Here is an 18424-nt window from a genome sequence, read left to right as displayed (position 1 = left end):
CCTTCTGGGCCCAGTGTCTTAGAAGTAATCAGAAACTTAGAAATCTAGTGAGTAACTCAGTTTGGAGTACACCTATTCTCTGCCCCCATCTTTGGCCATGGATGCGGAGACAAGAATAGTATCAACAGAGACCAGAGGTGGCGGTGCAAAGAGCTCATACATCCAGGAAAGTATAAGGGAATAACCTAAAGATCCAAGGCAGGCTCCTCGAGTCACAGAATCCAGCCAGCCAGCCATCGGCATTAGCCCTATCCTTCTGAAATACCACTGGGGAGTTGGAGCGGCCCAGCTAAGCCTCTCAATCCTCAGCTGCCCTCCCTGTAGCAAAGATGTTCTTGTAGAAAGACTTTGAAGACAACCATGGCAATAGGAGGTAATCTCTTAGGCCGCTAGGTCTTGACCCAGGTTCCTTGAGTTCCATTGCTGTCAAAAAGCTAAAACCATCTCACATACAGATCATGGGTTTGACTGACTGAAGGCAATGGCATAAATGACACATTTTCTGTATTTGTCGTGAAAACTAATTGCTGCCCAGACAGAAGCATTTTAACCTTTTAAATTATTACCAAACCTATTACAAAGCTCCTGATGTCTTGTGGATTTTAAGCAACTTGCTTAACCAAGCCTGTTTGGTTCATCAGTCACTATAATTCCTCATAGAAATGCAGGGTTCAGAGCTCTGATTTATATTCAACCCTAACCAAAAGCCACCAGTCGCTTCCAGTCAGTGGTGAACTACAAACTTCTCCAAAGATCCCCTGATGGAACAACAAAGACAATCAGTGTCTCCACCCAGACATCCCACCTTAATTCACTAAAACACACTCTTTGAAAAGTACTGGATGTTTCCCTGATCCATGGAAGATAAGTAACTTCAAAGATAACCTAAGAGACAACTTCAATTCCCAGCATCCAAAGGTCAAGATGACCATAGACACCATTAGATCATTAGATTGTTACCTGTGGAGTAACCTTTACTTCCTGTCCCAGAGGAACGAAAAGAGGGAAAAGGGAGCGAGGTGGCAGCAAAGGCTTGCCAATTTGGATCCTCTCCCAGGCATCCTGGGGCTTTGCTTAAGCTGCTTTATAATGGAAAAACAATGCTCACAAGTTTATCATTTACTGAGTCTCTGAAAATTAATAATTGTCTCTTTAAAAAGGAAGGGCCTACAAAAGGCATAAACTTGGGATTCCTTTGATAAATTGCAGAATTGCTCTCTGACCAGAGGACACTGGTCCCTTCCACATTACTGCAGGGTTTCTCTATTTGGCCCCACAGGTGACTCAGCCCGCCATCCAGAGTTCCTATATGCACCAGACATAGCCTTTCCGGGGCCAGGTACAGGCGCGCGCGCGCGCGCGCGCGCGGACTCACACACACACACACACACACACACACACACACACACACACACACACACAGGGGAAAGCCAGCCTTATCTTTACTCCTTGCTTCCTATCTTCTGTGGATAAACAAGGGCTCCGGCCCCAGGCTATCAGGCCAGTTCCCCTTCACAGATGCACATTTTACTGTGCAGGGAGTCTGCATTCCTTCCCTAAGTACAACTTCCTCTAAAGTCAATGGCAAACTTCGCCTCAGGGAGAATGTTGACAGCAATCCTGAGGTCACAGTCCTCGGGCAGTCTGTGTTTTCCCCCAGCTCACACATTTTTCAAAGTAACCTAGACCACATCTTTCCTTGATTGGAAACTTACTCCAAGAACCAGAAAGGAGTCAAGCAGCCCAGGAAATAAGCCACCCCAAAGGTGGCAGATCAGCAGCTACAAGAGTCACATTCTTTGCTGAGTTACACATCTAAGAGAGGCCACCCCTTCTGCTAGGTGATGGAAGAATTAAAGAGAGCATTTCAAAACTGACAGGAAATAAATCTACCTTTTATCTTTCCCTACTAGGCCCAGTAGACTGCCTACAGACGTCTCTTCATTGCAAATCATTGAAATCAATGACTCGAATTTCATTTGAAATCAAATGAAAGTTTCTCGTGCAATATTGTGAACCATTCAAGTCCCTCCCGTGACAAACATGCCTGATGGGTTAAGCTTTAGGTTCTAGGTTTTCTCTTCCCGTAGGGAACAGTTTTTTGAAATGCATTCATACACGTCATCTTAGTGGATTCTCATTGTAAGGGAGATAGCTAAGGAACATTACTATTATTTTTATGTTAATAGTGAGAAATAGACACAAATGAATTAAGAGCTGTCTGGATAGGACTGGGATGCACTCTCTAACTCCTGGCCCTTTCTTCTCACCATTGCTCCACATGGGTGTTGCAATTATGGCCTCACATTTGGACTATCCTACCCTATTTGACATTGAGCTAAGCCATCTGTGACAGTGGTTGTCTCCGGGGCAGAGAGCTGGGCAGCTGAGGGACCCACTGGGAGGGAAAGGCAGGGGGAGAAGGAAACTTTTCACTGGGTATATACCCTTTTGAACTGCTTTGAATTTTAAACCATGCAAATTTATTGCCTATTCACAAAATTTAAATTAAAATTTTTAAAAAGGACTGTAGAACTTTATAGAGGAAGCATGAAAAAGATGGCTGTAGAACTTTATGGGCGGAAACATGAACACTTAAAGAAAATGGTTAAGACATGAAAAGAAACAATGCGCACTAAAGGAGAAAACTTTTCAATTCCTTTAAAATTGATTACATCCCCTTGCCCTACCTCCCCACCATTTTCCACCTCACTAGTGTGTCTCCCGGAGAACAATATATTGAAGCGGTATAGTCTTGTTTTTATTTGACAACTTTGGTTGTTTTTTTTTTTAAGTAACAGAGATGGGGACTCAAAATAAGTATGATTTTTGCATAATTCAACAAAAATTAGCTTAACCAAAGACTGTGCGTAGCTTTTCAACGTAAGACACACACCTTGTATCTTGGAGTCCACAGTAGTGGGTCTGTTTCCGACATGCAGGAAACGCTGAAGGAGAGACAAGGAGGGAATGATAGAGGCAGAGCGTCAGAGAGAAGACAAACAAGGCCTGTAGGTGTTCCATCCTTGCCCCCCTCTCATTCTCTTTACTGATGGGTTTTTTAAAGGTCATCAGAATACTGTGAATCAAGGTTGCCTGTGTGGCTCAGTCCTTTAAGCCTCCAACTCCTAGTTTATGTTTATGCTCACTTCTGAACTCAGTGTCCTGACATCAAGCACCCTGTTGGGCTCTGAGCTCAGCAGGGAGTCTGGTTGACAGTCTCTTCCTGTCACTCCGTCAGGGGGGCATGCTCTCTCTCTCTCTCAAATAATAAATAAAATCTTAAAAAAAAAAAAAAAAGTTGATGCTCTTGGTACTTCAAGGACATGTGAAAGGGAGGTACAGGCAGTCTGAGCAACTCTCCTTCAGGGAACACTCCGGGTCTCAGAAGAACAATGGACCCCAGTGCAAAATTCTGAAACAAGCAACAGGGTTTGAATCGTTTTTTTAATATATGACAGATTCTTTGAGGTTGATCAGTAAAATATCCTTTATGTATATTGCTCAGATTTCAAAATCATGACACTTCAGCAGCTCATTTGTCTTGTAGTAGAGAAGCAGCTCCTGGAGACAGGGCTTGTGTTTGTCCTTGGAAATAAGGACAAACACGAGTTGGCAACCCACACTCCGTATTTTCGTCAGCTTGCTTTTCTGCAGGCCTATACCGTCAGCACTGTGTGAGGAGGGAAATCAATAAAAATCATCTCTCTCATTGCAGGAGGCCAACTGGCGACTGTTTCCTGGCTCTGGAACAAATATCTGTCAGTCAGGGTCAGGGAGGTTTCTGTTGCATTCATCCGGGAAATCTCTTACACAGTGTAATGGCAAACTCAAAAGGCTTTGAGATGAGAAAACTAACACTCAGGCAGCACTAAGGATGTGGCTCACCCAACTCCGTCATTAACTGAGACCCAGAACCAAGCGGGAAAAACACACCCTAGAGTGGCAGCAAAGCTACAAACCTCATCACCACAGGCCCCCTTTCTCAAGCAAGTCAAGCACTTCAGCCACAGGGCGCCATTTTGTCAGAAGCTAAAACTTCCTGAGGATGTCCTCCAAAGGGATGGACACCATGGAGAGGGAGAGTCTCCTGTGTTCAAATCCAGACTCTACAGCAAGGCACAGAAGTCCTTTGTGATCTGGCCCTCATTTCCTCTTCAGCTTCGCTTCTTCTCCTCATCCAATACCTTGAGCTGTAGGCAAGTGAACTACTTGAACTGTATCTAAATGTGCTTTTCCAGATACTAATCCCTGTGCCTGGAACACCCTCCTTCCCTCCCCATCTGACCTCATCCGGCAATTTCCACTCCTTCCTCAGGAGTGGACTTATGTGTCATCCTCTCTCACAAGTCTTCCTTCACCCAATTCTCTCCCACCCCTATCTTTTAAATGTAGATTTTATGGTTATTCAGGTATGGTGAGACCCATGGTCTGAAGACAATCACCTCCAAAAAGATAGTTTGGTCCCTGAAGTTCACAGAAGTAGAAGGCATGCCCCGCCATGCAGGCAGGACCACACGGGGTTAGTCAGAAGACAAAGGGGAGTGGAGAGAAAAGGTGGGCCGGAGCCTTTACTGGAGTCTTAAGGAAAGGATGGGCAAGGCTGAGTAAGTTGGCTAGTTTGAATAGTTTCAGTGGGCCCTGGGGTATAGAGACAGGCCCTAGTCTCTAGCTGCCTAGTACCTGTCTCTGGGGTGATTAGGACAGTGAAACTGTGGCCCAGAGTAGAAGGCAGGAAGGAGGAGAGAGTACCTGGACTGACTGATTTGCATATGACTGGCACCCAGGCACGGAGTCCCTTACGACCTCTAAGCGTTGGCTGGCCCCAGGAGGACACCCATCCAGGGTCGGCAAGGCCCCCAAACTCAAAATATCAGAAACACATGATTCATACACCCTCCACTGTTAGAAGTGATTAAGTTCCTCTTATAGCCACCCTGGGCTTCCCCTCTGAAAAGACTGGCCTCTATTTTAATTAACTCCTTACCTCTTTGTTTGCCAGCACCCCCCAGCCCCTGGCTTTACAAGCTGAGGACAAGGACTGTGTCTTTTCCATTGTTGAGAATGGCAATGAAGTACACAGAGATCAATCTTGACAGGTTCCAGAGTCCAGCCCTTCACTCTGAGGCACGAGGTGAGATCACCTGCCGCGGAAGGCTCCGGGACCACTCACAGCTGATGGAAAGGTGACATGTCTTCCCCCCAGAAACCTTATTCATTGCATAGTACTTTGCCTTGTTCTTGCCTTAGGAACCCACTTAGTGTCATGAAAGTTCTTCTCTTTGGGTTCAAAAATGCCAGACTGAAGGCAAAATGAAGTTCTGTTGTTTTCAGGTTCTGTTTCTCTGAAACTAAATGAAAACTAACAAAGGCAAAGGCAAAAAATAACTTTTCATTCATTTTTATTTATTTTGCTCCAACAGATAAGACTGTTTGTAGAATTAAATGTCAAGAGACCTTATGACATTTCCTGGCAGGATTTCTGTGTGAAGCTTTCAACCAGTCAGTTTAGTCCAAATTAGTAGGAGCTTCAGAAAAGGCTTTTGGTGGGTCCACAGCTGGAAAGAGGTTTTGTCATGAACTCTGCCAAATGCATAAGGACATATAAAAAGGGGCAGGGGGAAATTGGGATTTTTGGCTCAACATTTTTTAATAAATGAAAAAAACAAACAAAACCCCCAATTTAATTAAAATTTTCCCCATATTCTGGCCTACCCTGTAATTTTTATATCGCTGCCCAAAAGCTATTATGTAGTTACTTAAATAAGAGAAAGGAAAGGGAAGTATTTTTAATTTTAAAGGATAAGGATAAGAAAAAACTCTTGAGTTCTTCTTTTTCCACATCCTGAGTCCAAACAGTAGTAGCCTGGCTATTTCTTTAGCAGGTTTTTTCTTAGCGGCAACTAACAATAGCTTGTCAGTTTCTTTAAGTCCTAACTTTATGACGTAACACGCTAACTTACACAAGAATGGAGTACATCCAGCCCTCCAGTTTGGGCAGAAGTACATCTCCCCCAAGCCAGTCCTGTTCTCTAGAGCTTCAAGTAACGCAACAGAGTAACTTCATCTTATTAGTAATTTGAGTAGAAATTTCTTGTAATAAACTTGGAATTGCCTGATCCAGTCTCATGAGCATTGGGTCCTGCCAATTCTCTTTGCTAAACACACATACCATGCAGAGGGAGGAAATGCAACACAATGAACTTTGGAGCTCTGCAGTGGATCTTAACTCAAGTGCTTTTTTTGTCCCATGCAGGGATCCACTGCTCCTCATATGTGCCATCACCGTCCGGCTTTGGTCTTGCATCGTCAAGAGCCTGCCCAGCAGCTCTACAGGCCTGTTCAATAGGCTCCTCGTGTTTAGGATGGCCAAACCTAAAGACATCCTCTTTCCACCATCTTCTGTCCCAGTGTGTATCATGCCGTCCACTGAGTCATCCAGCTGGAACCCTGGACATCATCCCTTACTCCTCATCCCTGTACCCAATCAATTACCGGGACCTGCTCATTTCACCTTCTCTCCAACCAACCCTTACTACCATCGCTCTAGGTGTGATCTTCACATCTCTAACGTGGATGTCCACATCAGCATCCTGACTAGCATTCCAGCTTCTAAGACTATCTCCCACCATTCCACACCACTACCGCCCAAGTGAGAGTCAGACCAAACCTGATCCTACTGCGCATTCTCACTGAAAATACTGAGGTAATGCCCTGTCCTCCCCCACCGTGGCAGGAGGGAGAGAGAAATCAGACATCCTCCTGCTGCATTTTCCAGCCTTGCCTGGCTGGTTCCCAGTTCACAATTCTGTGACTCTGAACGTCATGAAGCTTCCCTAGACACCACGCTATGCCTTGGCATCAACCCATCAGCAGGCGGGCCTTACAACACAGACAACAGGAAAAGTAGAGTAAGGCACAAAACTTGCACAGGGAACAGAGGTTACCACTAAAATAAAATAGAAAATTTGGAGTTTTTAAAAAAACATTTTCTGGGACCCAGAGGAAAATATAAAGAAGAAGAGTAAGGGTAATGAATCAGCTGGAATTTTTATTTCCTTGCTTTGACCAGTTAGAGTCCTTTTGGACCAGATCGCCACAGCTCCCTCTTTGGTGTTGGTTGTGCAGAGTTTTCACTGCCTGAGACTCCAGTCAGTGATCACCAGTTGTCTCTGAGTTTGAAACCTACCAGTTAAGACATTGGTGTTTGACAAAGGGCGAAACACTGCACTACTCTGAGCTAACTCTGGAGCAATGTACTGAGCCTTTCTGAGAAGGCTTGGTAAAGGACTGCCAGAGAAAACACAGAACAAATAGAGCAAATTTCCGAAGCTCAAAAATTCCAGATGCCTGTGGATGGTAGGGAGCATGGAAAGTCTATCAAATACTTTGACTATCAGCCCATGGTTGAGTGGCTTCTGCAATAAAAGGTATAATATCATTGTCAAACCAAATGGTCCAAAAAAGCTAAACACTTGACACAGATTACTTTCAAGGGCTGAAGTAGTATGGCTGGAGTCACCTGATTGGACTGGAACAGCAACACGTAACCTGAGAAAGTGTCAACAGCAGTGACGCACAACCAATAGCTCTCTGAGTGGGGCAGAGACCTGAAGGAATCAGTCTGCCAGGAGCGTGCTGGACAACACCCCATGCCGTGTGGTCTCCTCAGCCACAAGGCAACCAGGTCAACTTTTGGCAGGAGTCACAAGTCTGGCAACAAATGGTAGCTCTGCCTCAGAAATACAGTACTTGGTCTGTCCTACCTACAATGGCAGATGTGTTGGGGTGTTTTGAGACAATGACGGGTCCAGGCAACAGGGAGAGCAATTTGGCTAATGCCAGCTCAATTGTTTTATTCTGGTTGGTCTCACCAGAGAATGACCCAGACCATTCTCTCAGCAGCCACAATCTGTGTCCACTAGTTGTAGCCCCTAAAGAAGGTGCCTTTAATTTGCAAATCTCTAGTTTTCCAAGTGACAGACCAAACCAGAGATCATTAGTAGTCAATAAAAATACACCAAGGCTCAGCAAGGAGGGTACCGGCTGGAGCTATGAGAATAGCTTTGTGTTCTACCCACTGACCCCACCAACCAGCTCCATCTCCATTTCTGATATGTGGCACTGAGATGAGACAGCCATAGCAGCAGCCCTCGGAAGACCACTGGGCCAATCCAATAGTTAAAGAGGCAGATCTGAAGCAATCTCCTAAATGCAACAACTAAATGTATTTTTAAAACCCCGAAATGTAACCTTTATGAATCAAGGACGCCACTGAGTCAGTGCCTTTGTCTTGGGCAATGGTATGAGAGATGAAATTTTCTCCAAAGAGCTGTCACCGTTTCATGTTAATCCAGGTTGCCAATGGGGCAAAGCCTGCTGTACTTTTTTTTTTTTTTAAGATTTTATTTATTTTTACTTGACAGATAGAGATCACAAATAGGCAGAGAGGCAGGCAGAGAGAGAGGGAGGAGGAAGCAGGCTCCCCGCTGAGCAGAGAGCCCAATGTGGGGCTCGATCCCAGGACCCTGGGATCATGACCTGAGCCGAAGGCAGAGGCTTTAACCCACTGAGCCACCCAGGCGCCCCAGCCTGCTGCACTTTTGAATAGGCCAGTTCCATCTGACAAACGAGGCTCGTTGGGCCCTTCTCACCTGATAGTTATGAGTCTGTTTCATCTCCGCCACAATGGAAACATGAGGTCGGATGGCTCCAGTATTCAATTTTGGCAAAAGCACAGTAGTTTACTAACAGTTTTTAGAGAAGAGGGGATGGGCAGAGGAGGGGGAGACACTGTCTTTCAATGGTGCCCATACATCCTCAGAAAGGCAGTCTAGGGTACAGGGTGTCAGTACCTCCTTGGATATACAGAAATGCAAGATAGCTATGGAGAATGGTTTCCCCATAGGTACAAGTTGTAGCAAAATAAAATAATGCAAAAAAAGAAAGTTTTGATGTTTGTGCTGGCAGCACTCAGACTGGTGCCAGCCATATTCCAGCCATAATTTACAAATAAATAAATACACACTTAAGGAGCTTCCACAGATTTCTATAGCTTACCAATACTGGTTTTGACCATCACAATCCACTTCACAAACTCACAACACACTAGATAAAATATTTGTACAATCCATCAAAACTCAACTGAAGCACCATTTAGAGTTTTCCATTCTAATTTTCTCCACAGCCTTTTTTTTTTTTTTTAATTTGACTAATTTCACACATAAGCCCAGCTAATCTTCACTGCTGGATGTTAGACAAAATAGAGTTCTTCCAATAAGCCCTCAGGAGAGAGTCAGGAAGGCTTGATTAAAGGAGAGATTTTAAAGGCGTAGAGGTCAAAGCAGATTCCTTTTTAGGCAGTTCAGTTTGGCATCACTGCAATATTATCTTAGTAAGAACATTCAAATTCTAGGACAAAAATATACTGAATACATCCTAATATCCCGAGAAATAAGGCTAGCAGCTACAGAAAGCAAGACTGGCTTATCTTAACATTCATCTATTAAGCTCCATTTTGTTCCATGACCCAGGCTTCTTAAGAAACTGCCATGACAATTTAGCCTCCATCCCCCTAAGAGCCTGTCTTCAATGGCTTATGAAGGAAGGGATAAGAGCCAAATTCCAGGTTGGTCTCAGTTATGTCTAAACGTCAATTTGCTTATCCCACACAGTGAAACATATGAACATCCTGAGGCAGGCCTCTGTTAAGGAAATAGGGTCAGGTTCCCTCGTAAGCTTTTTCACCCCAAAGGATAGACAGGAATGTGCTGTCTCTATGATTCTATGGCTAGATAGAATCACAGATATGTTTATCATTCCATTACAATTCTTTACACTCTAGACCTTATGTTCTCAAACCACTCTGTTTTAGAGACGATCTCAGTGTTTTAGTAAAGTACAAACATCATCAGTCTAGTGTTATTGTGTCCGTGTGTATGTTCTGGATTAAGGCACTTTTTTTTGTTTGGATTACAAACCACATTACTTGATAAATATCTGAGAAAAATGGGAGTGGGTGAGTTGGAAATAAAAGTAGACTTCACTTATTCTATGAATACAATCCTTCTAAGAAAAAAGATTCTTAACAAGTGTTTAGTTTTCTAAATAACTTTATAATGGAGCAAAACCATGCTCTTGTAAAAAGAGCCAAAGTCCTTACTCTGGTATAATTTATCCCCTTTTGGTCAAACAGGAAAATCAACAATGAGGTCATCAATTTTCTCAGCAACACCCACCTCCATTTCCACCCCTATACTCCATTAATGAATTTATTTACTTACGCCCTGCTTTAGCTACAAAGAATTTTTTTCCCAATAGAACCATTAACATCAGCTTATTTCCACTGTGCTTTTTTTTAGGGAGACTAAAATGGTATAGAAAGATCATTCCCCCCAAAATGTTACATTCTATTTCCAACATACAAACATATTTAATTCCGTATTTCTTTGGATTATCAATACCTGATAATACTTCCAGCATAGGATGTCAGCAGTTCTCCTAACTCAAAACAACTGAGGCCTTTGATTCAAGAGCCAGATTTGCTTATATTGGCATCTAGATAATACAACCTTAATATCTAATTTCCTGATGCTAGAAAAAAAAGTCAAGCCCCTGCTTCTTTAATTTAATTATAAGAGTATAAAACATATTACCTCAAAAGCTGTTTCTAAGTCTCAAACTTCTAAAGCACATTTTTCATCCAATAATATAAACACATTCACTACAATGCATCTGGTATGTTAACTCATACTCGACTGTCCCAACAAACTTCTACTTGTAATCACCACTTTTCTTAAATATGAAGGGAATCTCAAATTTTGAGTGAGTTTTGTCCATAAGGAAATAGTGGTAATACTGACTTACCTCCCAGAATTTAAAGAGTTTGAAATGTTTTATTGCTCAATCTTTGTATTTAAAGAATTAGTCATAAGGAAGTTAGTGGTGAGCTGGCCAAAACCCGGGTCACCATAGGCGGGAAGTGGCTGAGAAACTTGTAGCAGATTTTAATTTTTTTTTTTTTTTTTTAATCTGCTGGCCACTCTGGCTAAACACACCAAAGACCATCCACTCCACCATTTCCTCCCAGCTATCCCAGCAAAAACAAATCCCCACCAGAATGGATAGGAAAAATGTTACTTCAGATGAAACACCACCAAGGTACCCATCTGGATTTTATGGATATTTAATATGTGCCAGAAACAAAATGATAGATTTTGTCATGTTATGTACATGAAATAGGCCAGCCAACAGACCACCTAGGGTTCACACACAGATTCCACTATAAATTCATACTACAGGACTATCCAAAATGTAGGCACTTTACTAGGGGATATTCTCCTAGTAAATGCATAAGGAGCATGCATACAACCAAAACACTCCTGGAAATGATCTGCTATAACTTACAAAGAAAGTAATAAGATCCTGATGCCAGAAAATAGTCTCTTTTTTTTAGAATAAGAGTTGAGACCTCTGCTTTAAAATCAAAATTGGTTGAAAGTGATCAGGTTTCTTTTTCACTTCTAAGTACCAACTTCAAAATACACCTCCATTTCCACCCTTATGGTAGGTAGACTCTGAGTCTACCTACTGATATTTCGAGAATAGACGACTGAATTTGATGATAAAGATGAGGAAGAATGGAAACTCAGAAGACCTCAGTTGGTGGTAAGAAGAAATAATTTGAAATGTTTTTTTTAATATTAGATAATTTTTAAGGACGAAGTGACTAAAGTAATATAACTTCTCCAGAACTATTTGGACTAATTTTTGTGATAAGCAAAAACAAAAACAAAAGCAAAAACAAAATGGGACAAGGTTATAAAATCTCATATGCTAAATTCAGTCAGCTACAGAGTTGCAAATTCACCCTCCATATAACCTCAAAAAAATTTAAGTAAGATGATTTATAAACAGAAATACTGAAAATATATTATCCTTGAATACTTTTAGATTCTCCCCAGTGTACAAAAAATCACCCAGAATCCAAAACAAAACAATCACTGAAATGTTTGAGATCTGCTGCTGAGATGCAGGGTTGCAGGACAAGAAAAGAACTACCCAGATGGCCTCCTCTCTCTCTCTCTGCTTGGGCAGGTCTTTTGGAGGTCCTAAGCCATGCAGATTCAAACTGGGAGTCCATAAAAGCCAGCAGTTACACTAAAATAATAATAATAATAATAGCATAAATAAAAATAGGCTATGGTTAGAAGGAGAGATCCGTTTACTGCTACCCTGCTGAGATACATTTGACCACCAAGAACAGGAAAGCTATTAGCATCCTGATTTAATGGGTAGAGTGGTTTTCAAACAAGATATTTTCATGATGGACACTATGTAGACTCAGCAAAGTTTCTCCTTCAAGAAAAATACAGCTTCTATTTCAAAGAGCTCTGATTAGGCCTAATACCATTAGGGAACCATCAAGGACTTGTGTTGTTGTTTCTGCTCTTTAACTATCGGTTACTCTCTAAACCAAAAATTGTGGGTAGTTAATTTGACCAAGGTCTAGGAATGCAGGAGCAAGTCCAAGGTATAGACGAGCTTCAGATGTGGACAGGCTTCAAGGAGTTGGGGAGCTTTTCAGGTCGCCAGGTCCTAGCCTTTCTCCTCCTTACCATTATCACTGTCATTACATACTAGCCTGGAATTCATTAAAAAAAAAAAAAATCATTTCTTTTATCACCTCCCCCCTAAAAAACAGTGAATACAACACAATTTTAGGAATCCTCAATAAGCTTTATTAGTGGCACTGTAAATCAATTACAATCAGAAAGCAAATAAACAAACCCACTGATGAATAAATTCTTAATCATGGTTAGTTAATTGCTTATAACATATTCGGCAGGTATCTGTTTAAAAAGTCAACAAAATCAGCTCTCCTTGCAAATTAATTATCAAAAATATAACTGTTTTCAATTTCCATAATACTTGAAAATACAAATATAAATTAAATAAGGTTCCAAAGACCATATAAAACAAAATAATCTATAAAACAAAGCTAATTGTAAGAGAATTGTTCAATTTAATTTGTAGCTTTTATTTTGTTATATAAAATTATTTAAAAGAGTATATGTTATCTGTATCATACATGGACGTTCACATCCAGATGTCTTTCCTGTTAAATCCTTACTCTTCCCATTGTCAAAATCTTAATTTTCACTGTTGGCTAGATTTCTCGTCCTTGGCAATTCTTTTTGTAACGCCACTGAAATATTTCTCACGGAAGGAATTATGACCTTGGTATAGGAGAAAGTGATCGCTTAACAGATGTGAATACTCGTCCCGGTTCTGGTTGGTTAGAAAATATAAAAAACAAAGATGTTTGAGTTATTTCTTTGCTTAGCTGGAAACCAATGCAGTTATTACTTTAAGCAAAATCTCCCCCCTCTGGGGCATGTTTGTTTTTCTTTATTATCTGAATTAGAAATACACCACTGTTCTGTATCTGTATCAAGCTTGCATATCCAACATCTGCTTCATCTTGTGTGATCCACGCAACAATTCTCTGCACAGAGAGACCACATACTTTTTGCTGGAAAAACAGAGATCCAGAGAGGGCCAAAGAGAACCACCCTGGGCAACACAAGTCAAGACAATCACGAGCATCTTCAGATTCACGGTTTAGCACAAACTGAAATCAACTGTGACTGTAAGAATCATCACACCAGGAAGCCTCTACTCCGAAGATATCTAACAATAATTTTGTATGATGTCATACAGAGAAATAAAACTATATGGAGGTATATCCATAGTTAGTCCTCAAAATAAACTAGTCCTGGCAACTTTAACCACAGTAGATGAAGAGGCTAAACAAGTGATTTCCATACTTTAAGACATCAAGAGACAGGGAAGCACTGGGGCTCAGACTGATGTTTAGGCACTTGAAATACAAACCTGGGGTAGAATGCTCTACTTCATCCTAGGAAACTGAAGGCTAATGAGCTTCTCATCCAATTTCACTAAGCCATCTCAAACTGTGAAAAAATCTAATCGGAAATAAAATCTCAAAATCTCACTTCCTATGTACTTCTGTAAATTCAGATTCTACTGCATGTAAATTGATATGATTTTGAGAACAAATGTAAAGACACAATTAGAAAATACAAAACCTAATTTTTTATATCTAGGTTTCAATATCAAAATGGTACCTATAAATATATCTGGAATACAACAATCTTCAAAATATTTTCACATTTTTCCTTATTCCCGTATGAGATGAGTATCTTTATCTTTTTCCTCATATCTAACATTCAATAAAAGCCCAGGTGTAGCAAAATTACATCGGCTGATTTGTTTTTTCAGAAATGATTTTGCCACAGATATTAAAAAACAAACAAACAAAAAAATCACACAAAACACAAAATTATTAAACCTGCCCAGATTTCTGGATTCATTACAAAAAAAGAAAAAAAGGCCTTCCCTGTGGCACCATTCTGCCATTCCGTGTTGCAGCCTGCGTTCCATTTCACTTATCCACAGGATTCTACTTTCCTCTCCTAAGAATTTTGTTGGTTCATCTCTCTTGCTCTCTCTGCTATGAAGCCTTCATTCTCTTGTGAGTTTCCTTATTATCTTTTTCATGGTCTCAGGAAGAACACAGGACAACCTGCATTGTCACCCCCACCACCTTGGACTGGAACCCCTTTCCCATACTCCTGCTGTATCTAGTAGCTCCCCATTTGATCAGTACCTCAGCCAGCTCAGTACAGGAATTAGTGAAAAGAAAAATACTACCCTAGAAATTGTAAGAAGTAACACCATCCATTTTCTCTGCACAAGGAAAAAAAACTACCAGGCCTGAGGCACTTATGACCCCAAAGCAGGTACAGGGCTACTTATGTACCAGGCATTGTTCCAAGCACTTTATATACACTGACTCATTCAATCCTTACAATGACATAAGAACAGCCTAAAGTTCTCTCCACTTTACAGATGAGGAAACTTGAGGCACAGAAAGGTTAACTAGCTTGCCCACAATCACACAGCTCTTGAGTTAAAAAGCCAAGGTATAAATACATCTCCAGAGACTGAGCTCTTAACCTGCATGCTGTATTGCTTCTAACAATCACATCATTAAAAAAGTAAACCATGAGAATAAAGGTAAAGTATCAAATTTTTAAAATACCACTTAAATTTTATGACACTAAGTATATTAGTATCACTAATATACTTATATATACTTTATACACTAACTATAAATTCCTGCAAGCACATGAAAACATGCCAATTGTTACTAACTTCAGGCTATATAATTTCTAAAAGATAAAAGATAAATCTTATCTGATCAACCTGTAGGTATACGATTAAGGAATACCAAATGAAACGTGGCATTTACTAGGTATTTATTATGGGCCAAAAACAATACAAACGTTTTATATAAACCCATCGGCTCTTGGAGAGAAGTACACTACTACTAGCATCCCCCACAGATGAGGAAGTAAAGAGTACAGGCCCAAGAGAGCACAGCTGGTAAGTGATAAGGATTTAAACATACATCTACTTGACCCTTGATACCATACTCTTAACTGCAACATAATGAGGATTTCTCCAACAGAGCTAACTTTTTCCTCAACTCAAGGAGTATCTCTGGGGATCCAGATGATAAACTAAGCCTTTGACAGCTGAGCTGCCTACCCACGAAGCAACAGAACTGGATCCGAAGTTTTACCAACTTAGTGCCAGCAAATAAGAGGATTACTTCAGTGAAACAAGAGGATAATTTCAAAACAAAATTTTTATACAAAGAGAACATCTAGGGAGCCACAAAGATGCCTGAGGGATACCATAATCCTATGAGTGTCATCGATTTCAGAAGATTCTAGTCTGGTCCACATCTCAGAACTGTTCAAGGACAGCAGCAATATAGAACAATCCAGCATTTAACCTTGGCTTGCACGTTTCAACTTTCATCAAAAGTCTGACTCAAAAGAGTCAGCTGAAAGGAAGGGATATGCCATTATCCGCTCCTCCAATTATTCTAAATTCTATCCCTGTATCAAATAAGATCTCCAGAAAATATGTCCACTTCCTGACCTACGTTAGCGTCATCCTGGCAGAAATGTCACTTGGTTACACTTCAGAGCTTCATCCAGATGCCGACATCTCTCCGGCTGCTTGACTTCTCCTCACAGCTCCGTGCGTCATTCTCCACCTGGGCACTGAAATCAGAAGCCTGGGTCAAATTCCTCTTCATTTTCCTCTCACATTGAGTCAGACCTCGAATCTTCCCTTCTGCATCCTAAATGTCTCAAATCCACTTTTCTCGCCCACAGTCAGTAAGGAGTTTTCAGCTTCATTGTATCTTCCTGCCTTTTTCCCCTAAACAGCCAGTTGCCATGCCTTCAGCGGCTCCCTCTCCAGTCTATTTTCCTTACTGAGACCAAACTCAACTTGTTCAAACACAAACGTAATATGTCAGTATTTCTGGCTAAAATCCAAATGAGTTCAAACTTCCCCCAATTCTGAGGCTTTCCCCTCACTGTCTGGGATGAGAGTCAACTGCACCATCAGTCTGCTGAATAGCCTCTCCGTTTCCTCTGCCACACCAGAGGAATCAGGCAATGAGGTCCTTCCCAGGTCTGCCTTCTGTCTTCTCTCCTCCCTGTGACGCCTCCAAGCCACACACGATCACCTCTCTGTTGAAATGCATTGGAGACTACTTCAGGGAATGTTCTGGAGCTGCAGTGGTGAAGACGAGAAGATAGATTCCAACATGCAGGCTTAGAGTAAGACATTTGAGGATGGGCTGGAGACTGACTGAGGCTCAGTTGCTAGTGGGTCTAGACCACCTACACTGCCAATTACACAGCTCACCGGGGGAAGCAAAAGTATAAGACAAAAGCTGAAACACAATGGGAGACAGGCTTCCCCCACAGACCAAAGAGATCGCTTAACAAAATGGCTTGTCTTTGACCTAAAGGACATAAACAGGACAAACTGGGGATAAAAAGCAGAGACTATGGACGATCAGAGTAAGAGAACAGAAATGAACAGCAGGAGCCTGGAAAACCCAAAAAGGAGTAATTACGACCTATGCTAATTAATGGCTATCAAGAAAACGTACTACCGGGGCACCTGGGTGGCTCAGCTGGTTAAGTGTCTGCCTTTGGCTCCGATCATGATCCTGGGATCCTGGGATCAAGCCCTGTGCCAGGCTCCCTGCTTAGTGGGGGAGTCTGCTTCTCCCGCTCCCTCTGCCCTTCAACCCTGCTCAAGCTCTATTACTTTTTCAAATAAATAAAATCTTTCAACAAAAGAAAAAGAAAACATTTTACTACGTATGGCATAATGGCATATTTATTTGAGTAGTTTAGATCTCAAGACTTCCTCAGAATAGAGGAAAAGCAAAATAAGCCCCTACCAGACCATATATTCAGTGGTACAGGGACCTAGAGGCAGAGAAATACATGCTCCTGGAAAAAGTTAGGAAAGGCAATAACCTTAGAGATGCAACCTCTGGGAGGAAAAAAAAATTCCTATTTTATCAATAATCAGTGTGAGGTATGTGTTTGGGTCCAATGCTGGAATGCCTTCTTCTGAAAGGCTGATCATGAAATAAGATATTCATAACAAAAACTCCTGAAAAACCCCAAAACCCCAAATCTCTTGTGCAGTCAGAGATCTGGCAAGAGCTGCTCCATTACCTAGTAGCATTAAGTCTTGCTTCAAGGTAAGAGAGACACCCCAGGAATGTCAGCTACCACTTTCATCTAAGTGGAAACATCATAGTTCATAAAATGTTCCATATGAAACATTCGGTAGTACCTATAGTCTATCACATATTATCATATACATGCCATACATGTAAATACCACACACCTTTGTACAATACACATTTAAAATATATCCTTTCCACATGAAATCTACTATTTGCAACTGTTCAGAATTTAGGTTACCTTGATGCTGAAGAAAATGGCAAACTTGATTGGTTTTTTTTTTCTTTGATTCTATCTTCAGTTTATCAGGGCTCACACTTGAGATGATGATATTCAACTCTACATATTTTTCATCGCCTTTTCATGACTCCTCTCTATTCACATTCCCAGCCCATCTCAACCAAGAATATCTGCAGATTTTTTTTTCAACTCCGTATCTTGAAGACCAAAGTGCTAACGAAAAGGAGAAGAGTATCCTCAAGCAACACAACCCTTGATGTCCCCCATACGTCAAGCTCAAGCTTGCCCCAGTGTTTGACTGCTGGTCTCCCTAACACTTCCAAATCTCTCTAACACTATCAGTCTTTGTATCATCTATGTATCCTAAGACCTGAGTTCTGCCAGTTATTAGTAAGCAAGAAAATACTTCATAGAAAATAAAAACACACAAAGACTTAAATGCCCAGAGAGAAAACTATGGCAGTGCATGATTACAGACTATCCTTCCCAAATTTCATAACTACCAGTTAAATTTTGGAGCATGTTAG

The 18424-nt window shown here is 41.3% G+C and overlaps 1 protein-coding gene across 6 annotated transcripts in view; it reads right to left on the bottom strand.

Annotated features, from left to right (window-relative positions):
- TRMT11 (tRNA methyltransferase 11 homolog) overlaps positions 1–18424 on the bottom strand; it is a 155147-nt gene that overhangs the window by 84229 nt on the left and 52494 nt on the right. The window contains exons 13-14 of one of the 6 annotated variants that reach the window (XR_009404241.1): positions 16036–16160; positions 13203–13290 (exon numbers count right to left, since the gene is read on the bottom strand). The exons of 3 other annotated variants lie outside the window; for them this stretch is intronic. Coding sequence is in view for 1 of the 3 variants with exons in the window: in XM_059399143.1 (XP_059255126.1) it covers positions 13159–13290 (132 nt within the window). In the remaining 2 variants the exon portion in view is untranslated. Of the gene's footprint in view, positions 1–12723; positions 13291–16035; positions 16161–18424 lie in introns of those variants that run through there. 2 more of the 6 variants (XR_009404242.1, XM_059399143.1) reach the window with 2 other exon arrangements.

This window comes from Mustela nigripes, chromosome 5, assembly GCF_022355385.1.
Source record: "Mustela nigripes isolate SB6536 chromosome 5, MUSNIG.SB6536, whole genome shotgun sequence".
NCBI classification, from domain to species: Eukaryota; Metazoa; Chordata; class Mammalia; order Carnivora; family Mustelidae; genus Mustela; species Mustela nigripes.
The sequence above is the reverse complement of the archived record's forward strand: the minus strand, read 5'-3'. Positions and strand labels throughout refer to the sequence as shown.